The sequence below is a fragment of the Parasteatoda tepidariorum genome, chromosome 1, assembly GCF_043381705.1.
Source record: "Parasteatoda tepidariorum isolate YZ-2023 chromosome 1, CAS_Ptep_4.0, whole genome shotgun sequence".
Lineage (NCBI taxonomy): Eukaryota > Metazoa > Arthropoda > Arachnida > Araneae > Theridiidae > Parasteatoda > Parasteatoda tepidariorum.
The window spans coordinates 91,698,396-91,714,872 of NC_092204.1; the positions used below are offsets into that span (position 1 = coordinate 91,698,396).

General features: G+C 25.8%; 1 protein-coding gene across 1 annotated transcript; it reads right to left on the reverse strand.

Moving 5' to 3' along the window:
* Positions 1-320: 320 nt before the first annotated feature.
* LOC107438785 (leukocyte receptor cluster member 1 homolog) lies at positions 321-16,446 on the reverse strand. Its single transcript, XM_016051158.4, has 7 exons — positions 16,241-16,446; positions 15,749-15,848; positions 13,475-13,639; positions 10,138-10,255; positions 8,293-8,344; positions 4,861-4,981; positions 321-662 (listed from the first exon to the last, which is right to left on the reverse strand). The coding sequence occupies exons 1-7, from the start codon at positions 16,261-16,263 to the stop codon at positions 408-410; spliced, it is 834 nt and encodes a 277-aa protein (XP_015906644.1). The 5' UTR covers positions 16,264-16,446; the 3' UTR covers positions 321-407.
* Between the last annotated feature and the right edge of the window lie 31 nt (positions 16,447-16,477).

Genomic DNA, 16,477 nt, shown 5'->3' on the forward strand with positions numbered 1-16,477 from the left:
AAGAACCTCACAAGTTTCACAAAAAAAATCTAAGAACTCTAAACCATTCTTGTAAAAGTAGTCAAAAGTAATTTACCGGAATAGTTCAAAATTGTTCCTTTACAAAACGATACATTCTGATTAATTTTATGACTTCTCTTTATTACGCATGTACAACTATAAAAAAAGAGGAAATATCGAGATTTACAGATTTTTCAAAAGTTTGAAATTTTTACAGAGTCAATTTAGTTTCTTTAATTTCTCTATTGTTAAAATACAAATCTAAATAAAAACTAGATACCACAATACTACTGCGCAACTCTAAGTAAAAGAGCTCTAAAAACATGGTACAATAAAAATATATTGATCTCAAATATTTACATCAGACATGTACAAATTATACAAATAATGAATGTTCTTTGTATTCATTAATATTCTCTGGTATACAAATTATTTCTGGCTAGATGAGGATTAAATTGGGAGTTGTATTTTCTAGCTCTATCATCAAGAATGACTTCATCTGTTTTAGAGGTACCTTTACTAAGGTGTTCCAAAAATTGTTGTGACTTTCTTTTCTCTTCTGCTTCTCTTTTCAGACGTTTTGCTCTAAGCTCTTCTATTTTGGAGAGCTTCTTGGGAGGTGACTCATTTTTGCTTGAATTATTACTGGTATTTGATTTCTCCTAATTAAAATATTGATAAGAAATTAATTACAAATCTGTATTACATTATTATCTACATCAATATAAACATTTTACTCAAAATAAATGATAATTTATTCAGAAACTTTTTTATATATTTTAATTGGAATAACTGAAGAATTTAATGGAAAAAAGTTCTCGGGCTCAGATGGGACAGTCGGCTAATGCGTTGCTCATACTGCTGGTTGGAGAACTGGGAGTAAGGGACTGTAATCCTGGTAGCCAGCAAAGCAACAGGCAGGCATAAGGAACAAGATGCACTCTGTCACAGCTCCTGTTTATTGTGGCATGAAAATTTGAAAATAAGGGAACCATCTTTGGCGATGTCTACATCATCTATTCAGGGTCAAAATTACGAAGCATTCCTGCTATGGCTGTTATAACATAGAGCCCTAAAATTGGAACTAGGTGCTCAGCTATGATTAGGTGATGTGGGGTAGAAGGTTTTAAGTGACAATATTGAAAAATTTGAGGTAACTTATATCAGTATGATTTATTTTCTCAAATTTGTCTATTTTTCCAATATAGTGAGAGAAAAAATAATGAGTGGCAGACTTTGACTATTTTGGAGTGGAAGAAGATTCCAAGTGCATTTGCAATAAACAGCTAACAAGTTTCCATAGTCAATGGCCTTAGGTTTTTCCTTACAACTTTTAAGTCTCAGAGATACTGGCTCATCAAAGTTTGCAGCTGCTTGAATTGCTGCAATCAGGCACTATAACGGCATTATTGAAGTTTTCCACGCCTTTAAACGGTGTTGTATTTGGTCTTAGATTTTAATAAAGTGTAAGCATTTCTGAAAATATTCTGGCACCTGCATTTTCCCTTTGATCTAATGGAGACCTATAAGTATAGCCATTCAGTCGGAAGATACCTGGTATTTTCAGTTTCCAAACATAACTTTCAAAACTGTATCTAAAACATTCCACCTATGCACCACTTCAGTTAGATCATTGGTTTTAAAAACATATCACAAGTAAACTTAAAAGTGCCTCTGCCACAACCGCAGACAGTGTCTACTAACCTTTTCCAAACAATTACTCTCTAATATTTGCTATAGTCTCAATGTAATTTTACGAATTTATTAATTTCATCTGTAAGCAATGAAAATGAATTTTGAGACTTATTGATTTCACTACTTGGAGGCTTGCGGACAACAAATATAGGTAAAGCATGATCTTGGTGTTCTATTGTCAAGGTCTAAACATTAAAGCTGATTTACTCATATTCTTGAAAATGTTGCTTAGAACATTCTACTGTGTGTCATTGAATCAACTATATAACAGAATTAGGCAATTTAGTAATATTGAAAAGTTTAATATCACAAATTTAGAAGTAAACAAACAAAAAAAGATTTAATTTTATAGTTGAATTTCTAGTAAAGTGTACTTAATAATGATTGTGATAAAACAGAGATTATTGTTATAATCGTTACTTTTTGGTCAAAGACATGATTTAATTGTGAAAATTTAAAAATAGAGAAATATACAGCCATGAATAGTACAAGAATTATAAAAAAATGAAATGAACATAAATTGATAAGGAGTTGTGAAATAATTATAATTACATGCTTCAAGTCATTAATGAAGAAATTATGAAAACTCTTCTATACTAACACATTTTTTTCATATTTCTCAAGAAATACTCATAAAATTATTTTATAACTTAAGAAATGTTTAGGTCATACAATTTCTCATACACATCAATTAAATTTAAAGCTTTTAGAGGTTTGAGAGACCGTCAAAATATAACAAACAAATAAAAGTGTTTTTGAACGTCCTGTATCAAAAAATACAGCAATAAGCTTATGACTTGTATCAATTACTTTGGTTATCACATGCAACAAATACATAAAATTTCATAAACCTAGCTTAAATACTCATAGAGGTATGGACATTCTTATAAAATCTATTTCTTTTTGCTTTCCATTTTATAATTACAACTTAAAAAATTTCAATAAAATTAATAAAACTTTTCAGCATAGTTTTTAATTAATAATAAAAATATAATTTTAAAAAAATTGCACAAGAAATGAGCATTATCTTGAAAATTTAAAAAATTTCATTCAATTTTCTATGTAGTTTTTGTAAACTTGGAAAGAAAGCTTTGAACACTAAAGGATTTTCCATAAATTTCATTTTGCACTATTAAACAAGATTTATTAAAAATGTCATCAACATTACATAAGACCAACCCCTATTAAATTATGTTTTATTTCACACGTTTTCTTTTCTAATACCATCACATTTCATTGTTCGGACCATTATTTTAGGTATTATCATAAGTCATTAAATTTTGTTATATGATACAAAATAAAATTTATGGAATATAAAAAATTACAAAAGTTGCTAACAAAATTTCTAGAAACTTTTTAAATTTTCAAGATATACAAATTGGACTTTTTCCATAAGTTACTAAATACAATTAACAACAAAAGTATGAAAAAAAAAATTTTAATGTTTTATTTGCATGCACAGAATAAAAAGCTTACTTAAATACTCATAACTTTTTCAATTGTTAATGAATTTCTTTCAAAATTTAAAATTATATTTTTATTATTAATTACAATATTACTATAAAGTTTGTTTAATTTTATTGAATATTTCTGCTATTATAGTACGAAAATTTAAGGCAAGAAAAATTAGTTTTTTTATAAAAATGTCCAAATTTCCACGAATATTTAAGGTAGGCTTAAGAAATTTTGTGCAGTTATTGCATATTATAACCATTTATAGTATATTAAGTAAATGAATAATAGAAATAAGGATTATAACAATTATTTGTGATACAAGTTTATGGCTATATTTTTTGGCATACGGTGTTCAAATTTTTACGATATATATAGCCATGAATAGTGTTTTTGAACGTCCTGAGCCAAAAAATACAGCAATAAGCTTACGACTTGTATCAATTACTTTGGTTATCATATGCAACAAATGCATAAAATTTCATAAAACTAGCTTAAATACTCATAGAGATATGGACATTCTTAAAAATCCTATTTTTTTTTTTTTTTTTTTTTTTTTNTCTGATTTTGTTTTTTTTTGCTTTCCATTTTATTATTATAACTGCAAAAATTTCAATAAAATTAATTTATATAGTAACTTTATTTTTCACATTTTTTAAAAGTAAAATTCATACTGAAAAACATTTTAAAGTTGATTGATAGATATATAAGCCTTTCTGTTACTTTAAGTACAGTACGGAACCCGTTATCCGGAAATCAGAAAACCGGAAAACCAAAAAACCGGAACGAAATTCGATAAATTTTCCCGCAATTTTTAAAATTTGTTTTTTTTTACCTCATAAGATTTTAGGATTTTTCTTTCTTTTTTGAAAGATGTTTACCTTACCATCATTTCAGAAATAATCATTAGTGTATTACCTCATCGTTTTTTCTTATTTTTAAGATTATTTCCAAATATTTTTTTTTTTTTTAGTTGGGTTTAACACTAAAAAAACGGCTTTTTGTAGCGATTCAGAAAACCGGAAAAATCAATTATCCGGAATAGCGATAGTCCCGACCGTTCCGGATAATCGGTTCTCTACTGTATATTAATTCCGTTTTGAATTTAAAGGAATGCAAAATTTTTCTTAAAACGTATCAGGTTTAATGCATTTTATAAAATTAACATGATTAAATTTCTTTAGTTTCAAGTGATATTTAAATTATTTTGTTGCTGACTAATAGAAAAGGGATTAATAACTATTTTTATATAACTAATGATACATTTGTTTAAAATTCTATACATGGGCAAAATTAAAAAAGATAAAAAAGGTAAGAAATGCAATACTTTAATTGCTATGATTGTTAATACCATAAAAGAGTTATATATTATTTATCCTTAATAATGATTCTAGGATACAGGCACATACAAGCAATACACTACAACAACTTAGATCAGAAGGCAGTTGGTGGTAGCAATCACACCATCTCCGTAGCATGCTCTCCAACCACTCAACTGAGCACAGACTTTCGCAGCTCTGAAACTGCCAGAGACTTTACATTCGAGTGAATTATCAACCATCGAGAAACAATTGGGGGAAATGCGGGCCAAAAAGGCCCCTAGCACTGGGGATTGAACCTCAACCTAAGCTGAATCAAAGATAAAATCCACCACACAAACAGAGTGACACAATACTTTGAAAAATATCTAATAAACAATAAAATAAAAAATACCTTTTCATGTATATATGTTACTTTACCATCTGATTGTTTCTGTTTCATTGACAAGAATTTATTCATTTCAACTAAGGGATCAATTCTAGATTTTTGTTTTGAATGCGGTGTTTCTTCTTTCCTAGAACAAATACAATTTTTTATAAAAACTTTCATAAGAAATCAAACAAAAAAATATTTATATAAAGTTCTGAAAGAATTTCTGGGCACAGCAGCAATTAATCTAAAGAGAATCAGCTCTAATGCACAATATTTAGACTTAAATACTAAACTAAGGTGACACTTTGCTGTATGCTACTTTCCAAAAATGAAAATTTTGCTATTCTCAACCATTAATATTGTTTCAACTAACAACAAAAAATAGACTGAACAAACTTTTACTTGAATCGGACTTGATGTTTACCAGAAAACCACAATGAATAATTTATATAGAATCTAATGGAACAATATTTTTCTAAAAGTGGATTTAGTATCAATTATGTAACTGTCTTCAGCAACGATCTGTTAAATATATTGTTTTTCATTTTCCTCTTTTGAGGGAATATTATTGCATTCTTGCATAAAATTTTTGCAGCATCATTTACAACTGCCACTCATGTTTTCCCATTCCACTTTTATAATCAGGATTATCTCCCTATATTGTTTAGAAAATCTCTTGAAAGTTTTAGTAGCAAGATTTAAAAGAAGGAAAAAGAAACTCTACAAAAAAAAGTTTGCTATGAAAATTATTTTGGTGCAAAATGTATATCTTTTGATGATTTATTTCCTTTTCATATTTGCTGCCAACATAGCTTAGGTCATATTTGTCTTAACTATTATTAGATAATTAAGGTGAGCCTAAAGCCACAGTATGAAGATCCAAATGCCAGTGATGATTTAAATTTATTTTTCTTTTTTTCCCATACACCAGCAACTTTACTGATTTTTTTATCAATATCCTGATAATTTATCAGTTTATGCATTAATAGAAAGTCACGACAAGGTGCTTTAATTTCTTTGCTGATACATACTAATCTCAAATGCACATTCTGGAAAGAAAAATATACAATCCTTTTAAAGAGTTTTTCAATTAGATAATTGCACATATTTTGAGCATATGAATTGCTTTGTCCGTCCACCTAGCATGACTTACGATACCTGGTATAGGAAATGATGTTTCTCTTTTCTAATGATGTCAAGAAAGATCACTAATAACTCCAATAATCATCTCACAGAAAGGTAATACATGAGAAAATCAAGAATGAAAGAGCAGGCATCTTCTTTGCTTCTAGTTAAGTAAAAAGTTTTGTAAATTTTTTCCCAGATTTCTCTAAATCTTTTGAAAAGTGCCATATCACACCTTAAAATCTAACTTTAAAAATATGATATTAGCAACAAAAAAAAAAGGTTATGGTTGAACAATTTTTCTTAATTTAAACAGGCATGTTTTTATTTGAGTTGCTTGATTTTGTATAGAAACTAAGTGTTAGAATTTTATCACACTTATTCTTCCACGTTTAGTCAACAACAAAAGATTCTTCGTAAGATGTCAGGATTTCAGATACTCCTAAGAATTTCTCCTTGCTATGCAAATTAATCATAATAACAACTCCATTATTCTTTTTAATATTTTTCCATTATCCTTTTTAATATTTTTAAATGCAAGAAACAATTTTTCACTATCTGGGTTAATCTAATGAATTTGCGCAAGCACAGCATGCAAAATAAATAAATAACTAAACAGACCACCATGAAATAATTTTTGATCTAATAATCTGATTTTCCCGTTCCAGAACTCAATGATAATGGCTCAAGGGGGTGACCTCAAATATGTTAATTAATAAGTGCAGACAATATTTTAAGTAACAAAACCAGACACAAAGACTTACTTCCTCTGAATAAACATACCTTTTTTTTGACAGAGTTGGATTTCTGACCCCTAAGATATCGGGGGTAGCCGCAATCTGAGAAACATGGCCCCAATTGTTTGGTCAGTAGAGCGGTCCAAAATTTGAACCCCTTAAAGTAAATTTTACTTTTTGCCAATTTAGCCATATTTGAAGAAATGTTTAAGTTAATTGAAAAATTTTTGCACACAATTATAACAATGATTTATTCAAATATAATTTCCATATAAAAATAATTTATAGTAAATATTTATTATCTTTTATTAATTTTATTTAATGATAGTCAAAAAAAATTTTGAACTATAAAATATACAATTTTTTACATCATTTTAAAAAAAATTAATTTTACATTTGTTGAATAGCTCCTGAGAAATTAAATTTGAAGAAAATTCTAAGTTAAAAATTAAGAACAATTTGCCCAACTTAAGAATTTTGCAGAGTAAAAATGTAAAAAAAATTCTTTGAAATATTAAAAAAAAATTAAATTTAACAGTTTAAAACTTTTTTGACTGTAATGAAATAAAATATTAAAAATATTTACTCGAAGTTATATTTGTATGTAATTATCTTAGGATTAACAAATTTTATAATTGTGCACAAAAAGTTTTCAATTTGCTTGAAAAGTTCTTGAGATATAGCCAAAATATGCAAAGAGTAAAACTAACATTAAGGGGCCCAAACTTTTGAACACTCTCTTGACCAAACTATTGAGACCATATTTCCCAGATTGTGGCTATATTTTGGAGGTCAGAAATCCGAATCTGTTGAAAAAAACCTATGCTTGTTCAGAGAGAGAATGTTTTTGTATCTGATTTTGTAACTTAAAATATCATCTGTATTAATTAATTAGCATATTTGAGATTCTCACCTTGAACCATTAAGTTCTAGAACATGAAGATCCGATCATTTAATCAAAAGTTATTCTGTGGTCCTTTTTTTAATATTTTATTTTATAACTGTTGTTGAACAGCCGACCCAATTTTGGGGTTTACGACTACTAATGTTCGATTCCATAGCCTTGCAATTTTGAACCAATCCAGAAGACATCCCTAGATCAAATATTTAGGAAAAATTGACTTCGTGGAGGACGTTTTGGTGGATCTATATGTTCTAAATAATAAACTGAATTTAAATGAACAAAGTTGTGTCTTTATTTGTCCATGATTCAACTCCCTTTAATATTTTCTTTTAAATTCAAAACTGGGTATTATTTATCGGATAAATTTTTTTTAGATTATGTTAATAAATTAATACTCTTCAAATAATGTAATGTTACACATGAAAAAAAAAAGATTAATTTAACTCTTACTTCATATAAAAAATCATAACAGTATGAAATTTTTTTTAAATGATTCTATATTAACATTTTTCTAAGTAACACTTTCATAAAGAAAAAAAAATGCCTCTGCTGGAATAAATTACTTTAATATATACTATAATAAGAAATATTTTAAAAAATAAAACAATGTCAGATAATACCATCAGAAAATTATATTGATTAGATTTCATTTTAATTTAATATTATAATGAATGTGAAAAAACTAACCCATCTGGTGACAACACAGCAGAACTAGACTTGAGATACCAAGGAGCTTCGCCTGAAAAAAAATATCCATTGAGAACAATCATACAAATTGATGAACTTATTTCATAAAACAAAAGATAAATTTCTAAACACACACTGATTTAAAATTTTTAACCTCTTAATAATTTTGGTCATTTAAGAAGGAAAAAAAATAAATATTAAAATGCATAATGAAAATATTTCATTCATTTAAATTTAAAAAAAAAACGAAAGATAGAAACAGACTTACGGTTTCAAATAATTAAAATTTTCATGTTTTCATATAATTTAATGGTAAAAATAAATATCTGTACAGTGATATTCAGAAATACAAGAATAAAACTGCTTCTGTGGCCTGAAAATCATTTGAATAATATTCTTAAATAAATTTAGCTTCAAAGTCTAACAAGAAAGAAGTATGTTATGAAATTAAAGAAGTATAATACTTTTTATGAATACTTTAAAAATATAGATATTTTATACAAAAAATCCAAATAGTATTAAAAGTTATGTTAGATTTGTTAGACAACATAGCTTCAGCTATATAATTGATTTTGAAAATTCTGATTGACACTTTAATACCACAAACAACTTTTTATTATTATTTATTTTAGCTTCCTAGCATTATAATTGAAAAGAAATTTTTTTCCCTACAAGGTCAGTTTTTATTAATTTTATTTTTTATTTTATTGTTATATTTGAGAGTTTATTTTATTTTTTATATTCACGCAAAAACTATTTTCTATATTCATTAAATAACGTGGTTTTAAATAAAAACAATTTAAAATAAAGAAAAATTTAGTACTTTTACAAGAAAAATCAGTTTTCTTTTTTAAAAAAAAATTAAATAAATCTAACATTTATCAGGCTACTTCAATTAAATAATTTAAGAAAAAATCATAGACCTTTATTTATTTATTTAAATAGAAATGTGTAAAAGAAAGAAGAGTATTGTTTTTGTGTATCCTATATTATTTTTGAAACTAGACCAAGATAATAAATAACATAAATTTAAATAACAGGGGTCTGTCCAGACATTTTGTGAAAGGTCCTGTTTTTGTAAAGTTGTGAAAAAATTACTCATAATTTGGGAATACTATAAAATAAACGTTAAGTCACATTCTTTCAACCAGGGTCCTGCTTTTGTGAATTTGTGCAAATAGGATCCTGTTATTGCAAAAAACTTTTTCAAGGAGTTTTTAAATTGTAAAAATAGATACAAGATTATGCTCTACACAGTAAAATTATCATTAAAAAAAATTACATTTTCAAAAATGAACAGCAATTGCTGCTACTAAATTAGAGATGCAACATACAAATATTTGGTATTTAGCCTATTCTGCTAAATGCAGAATATTCATTTCGGACAAATAAAGGAAGAAGCGTCTGCCGAAGACAAAACTTAGTTCGTTCACATTTGTCTTTGCCTAAGTAAGTCAGTATTCCAATGCTTTTTATCACAGTAATTTTTTAAACTCATTAGTTTTAGCACAGTTAAAATTTAATAGCAACTTTTTTTCAAAAGAAAATAATAAATAAGTATATAAATAAATAAAAATAATAACTTACATTAAGAACATCCAAGCGTATAATTAAATATATTTTGTAAATAATTTTCCACTGTCTTACATTTTGCTTCTAAAGAGCTTTAACCTAAGTAAATCAGTAACCCAGTATCTTAAAAAAAAATCTTAAAATTACATTAATTTTAATTTCGTTCAAAAATATAGTTTTGGCACAGTTGAAAATTAATGGCACCATTTTTTAGAAAAAAAATTATCAAAACTTATATTAAAATATATATTATAATTTTTTTTTCTGTTTTACCTTTTGCTTCTAAAGAACTTTGGCCTAAGTAAGTCAGTAACCCAATGTCCTTTTCATATTTTTCTTTCCGAGCTTTCTCTTCTTCTTCATGTTCTTTATTAACACCTCCACTGTATCCCTAAATCAAAATTAAACAAAATATTAAAATATGATAAATTCTTTATGTTTTTATTTCAATTTTCCTTAATGACAATTTTTATTACAAAATAAATAAATTTAAAGAACTTTGAAATCGTGACAAAGTAATAATTTTATTAACCGGTTAGTAAATAATTTAACAGGATTAAAAATTAATTTAATTATTTAACATATCAACGAATGGTCAAAAGTGTTACTTATGTTTAAATTTCTTTATGAAAAAAATATATATATTACGTAGCCAGCTACTGGATAAAAATTTTTCAACACATAATAAGTAATACAAAAGTTTATCCGCACTATTTACATTTAAATTCATATAACGTGGATTTAGAAATGAAAATAAAGAAACTTTTCATAAATAAGTAGTAAAAAGATTTTTTATTCTTCAATAAAATAAATTTGCTGATAAAAGGATAAATAATCATGCAATTCTTAAAGTCAATACAGTAGAAACAAGCAGATGCTATGTGGCCATCGAGTTTTCATATTTCCAAATAAAAATATAATCATTTAAAATTTTAAAACAAGTTAACATAGGACTTTAATATAAAATAGCAATGTTCTGTACAGATTTAAAAATAATAATAATAAAATTTTATTAAAATGGCAAATTAAATTAAAGCTAAGAGAAATTATAAAAAACATTAGTAGTAGTTTTTATTTTATTTTAGTAGCAGGTTTAAAAAAAAACATTTATTTTTTCAAAAAGAAATTTTTTTTCAAGAAAATTTTTATATTTAGCTAATAGGTACTTAAATTATATGCATGCACTTATTATATTAAGGGTCCAATAGAATTAATAGAAATTTTTTAAAAAAATATGTGACACTAGTGGACAAATTGTTAAATATACAATAGTATGCAGCTAACTAGAAGATTACTTATTATAAAACAAATATTGAATGATTGACTTCCACAAACCTATTTGATTCTTAATTACATTTAACAAAACAAAACAAAATATTTACGCAATATTTTTCTGTTATAATTATTACAATTTATTAATATTAGATCATTAGATCAACAAAAACTTTCATACACTTGTTTGTTAGGCCAAAGGCTAGTCTAAGATTTCAATATTGATGCCTATTTAAATAAAAATTTGAGCACAGGCTTAATTTTTGTGAAAAAGTATATTTAGTTTATTTTAAAATGGATATTTATCATGAAATTTAAAAAAAATAAAATTTCTTTTAAATAAGATATTTATCATGAAATTTAAAAAAGTATTCAAAAATAGAAGGGATAATATTTGTTATTTTAATATCAATATTTTCTAAGTCGTTCAAAAGTTCATAAATAAATTATAAAAAATGTAGAAATAACATATTGCAGTGTATCAAGAGGTATCATATCATCAGTGTATCATATTTTTGTAAGAGGTATCAATCAAAAAATAAAATTTTAAAAACCCGATTATTTAGGAAATTATAAAAAAATTGTTTAGATTTCTGTGATAGACCAGAATACTTTTCTGAAAATCACATTAGGAAATAAATTACATGAAATTTAGAATATCATATATAGGGTAAAAGAAATCAACAGGTCTGTTTTGTGTAAAAATATAATAAAAAAATAAGTTTTGAAAAAGCTTGCATATTCTGAATTGACTAGAAAAATTCAATGAGGAATAACTGATAAAAAAATTATTTTGCAAAAACTAATTAAAAAAACTAAACAATAATGGACAGAAGTTTTTCTAAATAACTAGATAAAAAAAACTCCTAAAATTTAAATAAAATGCAAGATGAAAAAAGAAAAAAAAATTATTGATTAGTTGAACAATCCTAGACTATATGGAATTTCAAATAAGTATTTATAGAGTTCAACCACCGTTTTAATTTATTTATACCTTCTATCGAATAAAAAAAAAAATTAAGCTTTTGGTTGTTAAATTAAGGTAAAAGACTCATTGATTAAATAGAACTGCAAAAGTATTTAAAGCTGCTCTTTTTTACCAATAAAACAACAATTAACAATAAAATAAGGAAATTAACAATAAAATAAGGAAATTAACAATAAAAGGAGAACAAATGACAATCAATTAAATATATATCAATTAAAATCAGAAAATGAAGCATTTAAAAAAATGTGTTTTTATTAATGATTATATAACTTATTTCGATCCACTCAACTCAATAATTGCAATAAAGCTTGAGATTTTCTTAAAAATGCTTTGTAAGTTTTTAAATTGATGATTTTTTTATATTCTTGCTGATGATTTCTTTCTTTTTATATTGATTTAAATAAAATTGATATAAATCAATGTTAAGGAGTTAAGGAAACTTATTATTGAATTTTAGAAAAATAAATATATAAAAACAGAAATAACTAGTACAGCTACTTTAAAAAATAACAGAATTAGCTAAAAAAGAATAAATATGAATAACTGAAGCTAATTATGCTCAAAAAACATGAAAAAAAACTAAATCAATATACTGAATGATTTCCAGAAAAAAAATTTAAGATAAAATACAGCTGACTCTTTTTAATTTAAACATGGATAATTTTAACACTTCTAAACACAAGAAACTGATGCTAGTTCCCTAACAATTCCCAATTGAAACTATTGTTAAAATTCTATCTGTTTCTAAGATCTGTCCAATGCTTCGGTTAATTCAAAATTTGATGTAGCAAAAACCAATATGTGTCCCTGTTTAAGCCTTAAAAGTGATTAATAATATAATATAAGAAGGTTTTTTTAAATGTCAGATTAATTTTAAAAATATTTTATGCTATTGAAGATCTTGTTTATAATGAAAAATTAAAGCAAACAGTTATCACAAAATATTTTAAGTGAATCAATATAGAGATGTAATGTGAATGTAAATTACATTTTTATGAATTTCCAATTAATAAGAAAATTTACTATAAATATACGAGTTATTTATAGTAAATTTTAGTATTAATTGGAAATTCATAACACATACATCTTTAAAATTCTAAAAAAGTTTTATGTACATTTTTTTGTTTTGTTTAATATTGAAATAGTAATAATTTTTTTTCTTCTTTTTTACAAAACAGTGCTTATTTTTAAATTATTCTAATTTCAATCTTGGTTTATACAAACTTTTATTCCCTCACTTTTGAGTTCAAATTGGAAAAGAGAATCAGTTGTATTTCAATATTATATATTTTGATTCACAATTTACAATAATTTAAATATTAAATAAATATGATAATAAATAATGCTTACACCAGCATCCTCCATTTCTTGGAAAAAATTAATGTGTTTATTGGCATCATAAATTTTTGAAGATTCAGTGTTAGATCTTGTAAATGGTATTTCATTATCAGACCCTGTTAAGGATGTATCAGATTTAGCTTTCTTTCGCAATAGATCTGTCCTGGCTTCTTGCTCCTAATATAGACAAACAAAAATCAAATATATACATATACTAAAAAAAAATTTTAAATTAAAGAATTACAGTAGGGAACCGATTATCCGGAAGGATCGGGACCATCGCTATTCCGGATAACTGATCTTTCCGCTTTTCTGAATCACTACAAAAAGCCGTTTTTTTTAATGTTAAACCCAACTAAAAAAAAAATTGGGGGAAATAATCTTAAAAAGAAGAAAAAACGATGAAGTAATACACTAATGATTATTTCCAAAATGATGGGAAGGTAAACATCTTTCTAAAAAGAAAGAAAAATCCTGAAATCTTATGAAGAAAAAAAAATTTTTTTTTAAATGGCGGGAAAATTTATCGAATTTTGTTCCGGTTTTTTGGTTTTCCGGTTTTCTGATTTCCGGATAACGGGTTCTGCACTGTACATCGAAAAAATCAGCTAGAATCAACCTTTGAAATAAATAACCATAAAAGAAAAGGTAAAACATATTACTTTTTTTTTCTATAATTATATTAAAAAATAAAACTAAAATTTTTAAGATTATTTTAAGTTGTTTAGTGCATAATAGTATAGCTTACATACATTAATGTAGTGCATAATATCTATTACTAGTACACAAAAAATTGTTTTCATGGCGCCTCGGACAAAATGAAATCTAGTTAACATGAAATAATTATGATAGTCTTGCCAATTTTGCTTTAACGAGGTTTGATTTTAATAGATTTCAAGGTCGAATTTAATTGCTCTGCTACACTGCAAATAAATTTTCTCAATATAATGGAGAAATATTACTTGGTAAGGAAATATCTGTACAGATTTGCTTTAGTAGCTTCACAGATAAAGTTAGTAACAACATGCATAGATTATACACATTTGAATTTCAATAACTAACAAACTGGACAATAAAGAAAGAAACCCACAAAAAATTAAGCTAAATTTTTCAGATTTGCAAAAATGTCTTCAATTTTAAGATAACAAAGTATAAAACGGAAAAAACAAACAATTAACAATAAAAATTGTGGTCGCATAACAATATAAATTTCAATAGTTTAATATTTGTGAGAGTAGCAAAAAAATGCAAAAGACAAATGGTCAAGTTTTATCTTATGACATACCATAGTGTTTTTATTATTGAAAAAAGTGAAAATTACAAACTACATAAATTCCTTGATGTGGCAAAGCTGCTCATCAATGTTGATAAATTTTGCTTCCTAAAAATGTTGCACATCAATAATTCTTTTAAAATAAAATTTTAAACAGCAAACAGTTAAAAATTCATATATTCTTCCAATTTTTGCTTCATTAAATAATATTGTAATAAAATATTAGGATTTACAGCACCAAATAAAATTGAATATCACTAACTGCTTGAAAAAGGATTGAAAAACTATAAAATGATTGAAAATACTTAATTGATATTTCTGTGCCACTGCCCCATTTAATGACCAGTTTAGCATAGGTATTGATATGAAAACCTTCCATAAGAGATATAAAAAGTTTTAAAGAATCTAAGAAATAGGTTTAAAATAGAATATATTAAAATAATAAGAATAGACTTGAACCTAAGAATAAAATTTACAAATATATTTGAATTATTCCACTTTGGAAGGTTATAAAAACTATAACCAGAATAATGATATCTGTGTATTAAATTTCCACATATTTTCATAATACCAGCAAAACCTAACAGCGCAATTCAGCATCACTAATAGTTAGGCAATTCTTCGTTACAATCAGGTTAATGAGAATAGTACTTTTTTATTGTACTATAACATCAATAACAAGTCTGGATATTAAAAAAAAATACATCAAAATGGTTTTGAATAAGCGGGTGGAGATATTTCCGTATCGTGATCTGTTGCGCCAACTACAATCGTCAAGGTGCCAAATAGATTTTAAACTTGCAAATTTTTTTTAAAAAAAACATGTAGGCGGTGGCTACGAGTTATACCTTTCGAGTTGGTCCCTTTCTGTGATGTTTTTTTAGTTTCTCGCGGGGGCACTGCCCGGAAGTTTCAAGATTTGGCAATTATTCGGCCACAGATCACAATACAGAAATCTCCTCCAACGGGTATAATCTTTAGAAAAAAAATTTTTATTTAAGGACAATTTTTACCGCAAGACGAATTCGACGTTTCAGTTCTTTTTCTTCTTCAGCAGCTTTAGCTTCATCACGGCGTACTCTTTCAATATTGCGTTTAGTACGCACATGCCAGCTGTAAATAGAATCAAAATTTCAGCAAATTATTTATTACAACCTACAGCTAAGAACAGGAAAACATATAATAGGGAAAAAAATATAACAGCAATCTCTAGTACTTATAACAAAATTAATTGCATGGAAAAATAATAAAGCGAATTTTAATTGTAAAAATTATGTACATTATTAAATACTGATTTGTAGTTATTATGCTCTTTTATTATATAGATTATAAGAAGTTATGTTAATAATACATTTTACAAACAAGCAAAAAATGATTAAAACAGAACCTTATTTACAAATTTTTTCCAGCACACAGAAATGTATTATGCTAATCATTTAATGAAAATAATTTCATACTAGTTGATTTCAACAAACTATATATTTTGAAAGAATTTAGTACATTACCTTTTCTTGGGTAGAATATTCATCTTCAACAAGGCGACTCAAAGTTCTGTAAATAACACTTCATAAAACTACTAAATGTCAATTATTTAGTATCTTTTTTTGATTTAATAATTTATGTAATGAAGAAAATATAACCAAGTTTCATCTAAACGCTTCGGGAGTAAACACAGCAAAACACTCAGCAATAAGTAAACAGATTTGATTGATTCATTGATTGTATGAAAATAATTCAGATTG

Coding starts and splice junctions, on each gene's coding strand:
- LOC107438785 (XM_016051158.4), bottom strand. CDS start 16,263: ATGAATATTCTACCCAAGAAAAG. Junction 4,982..8,292: donor GCTGTGTTGTCACCAGATGG/GTTAGTTTTTTC, acceptor TATTTGTTCTAG/GAAAGAAGAAACACCGCATT. Junction 663..4,860: donor TAACATATATACATGAAAAG/GTATTTTTTATT, acceptor TATTTTAATTAG/GAGAAATCAAATACCAGTAA.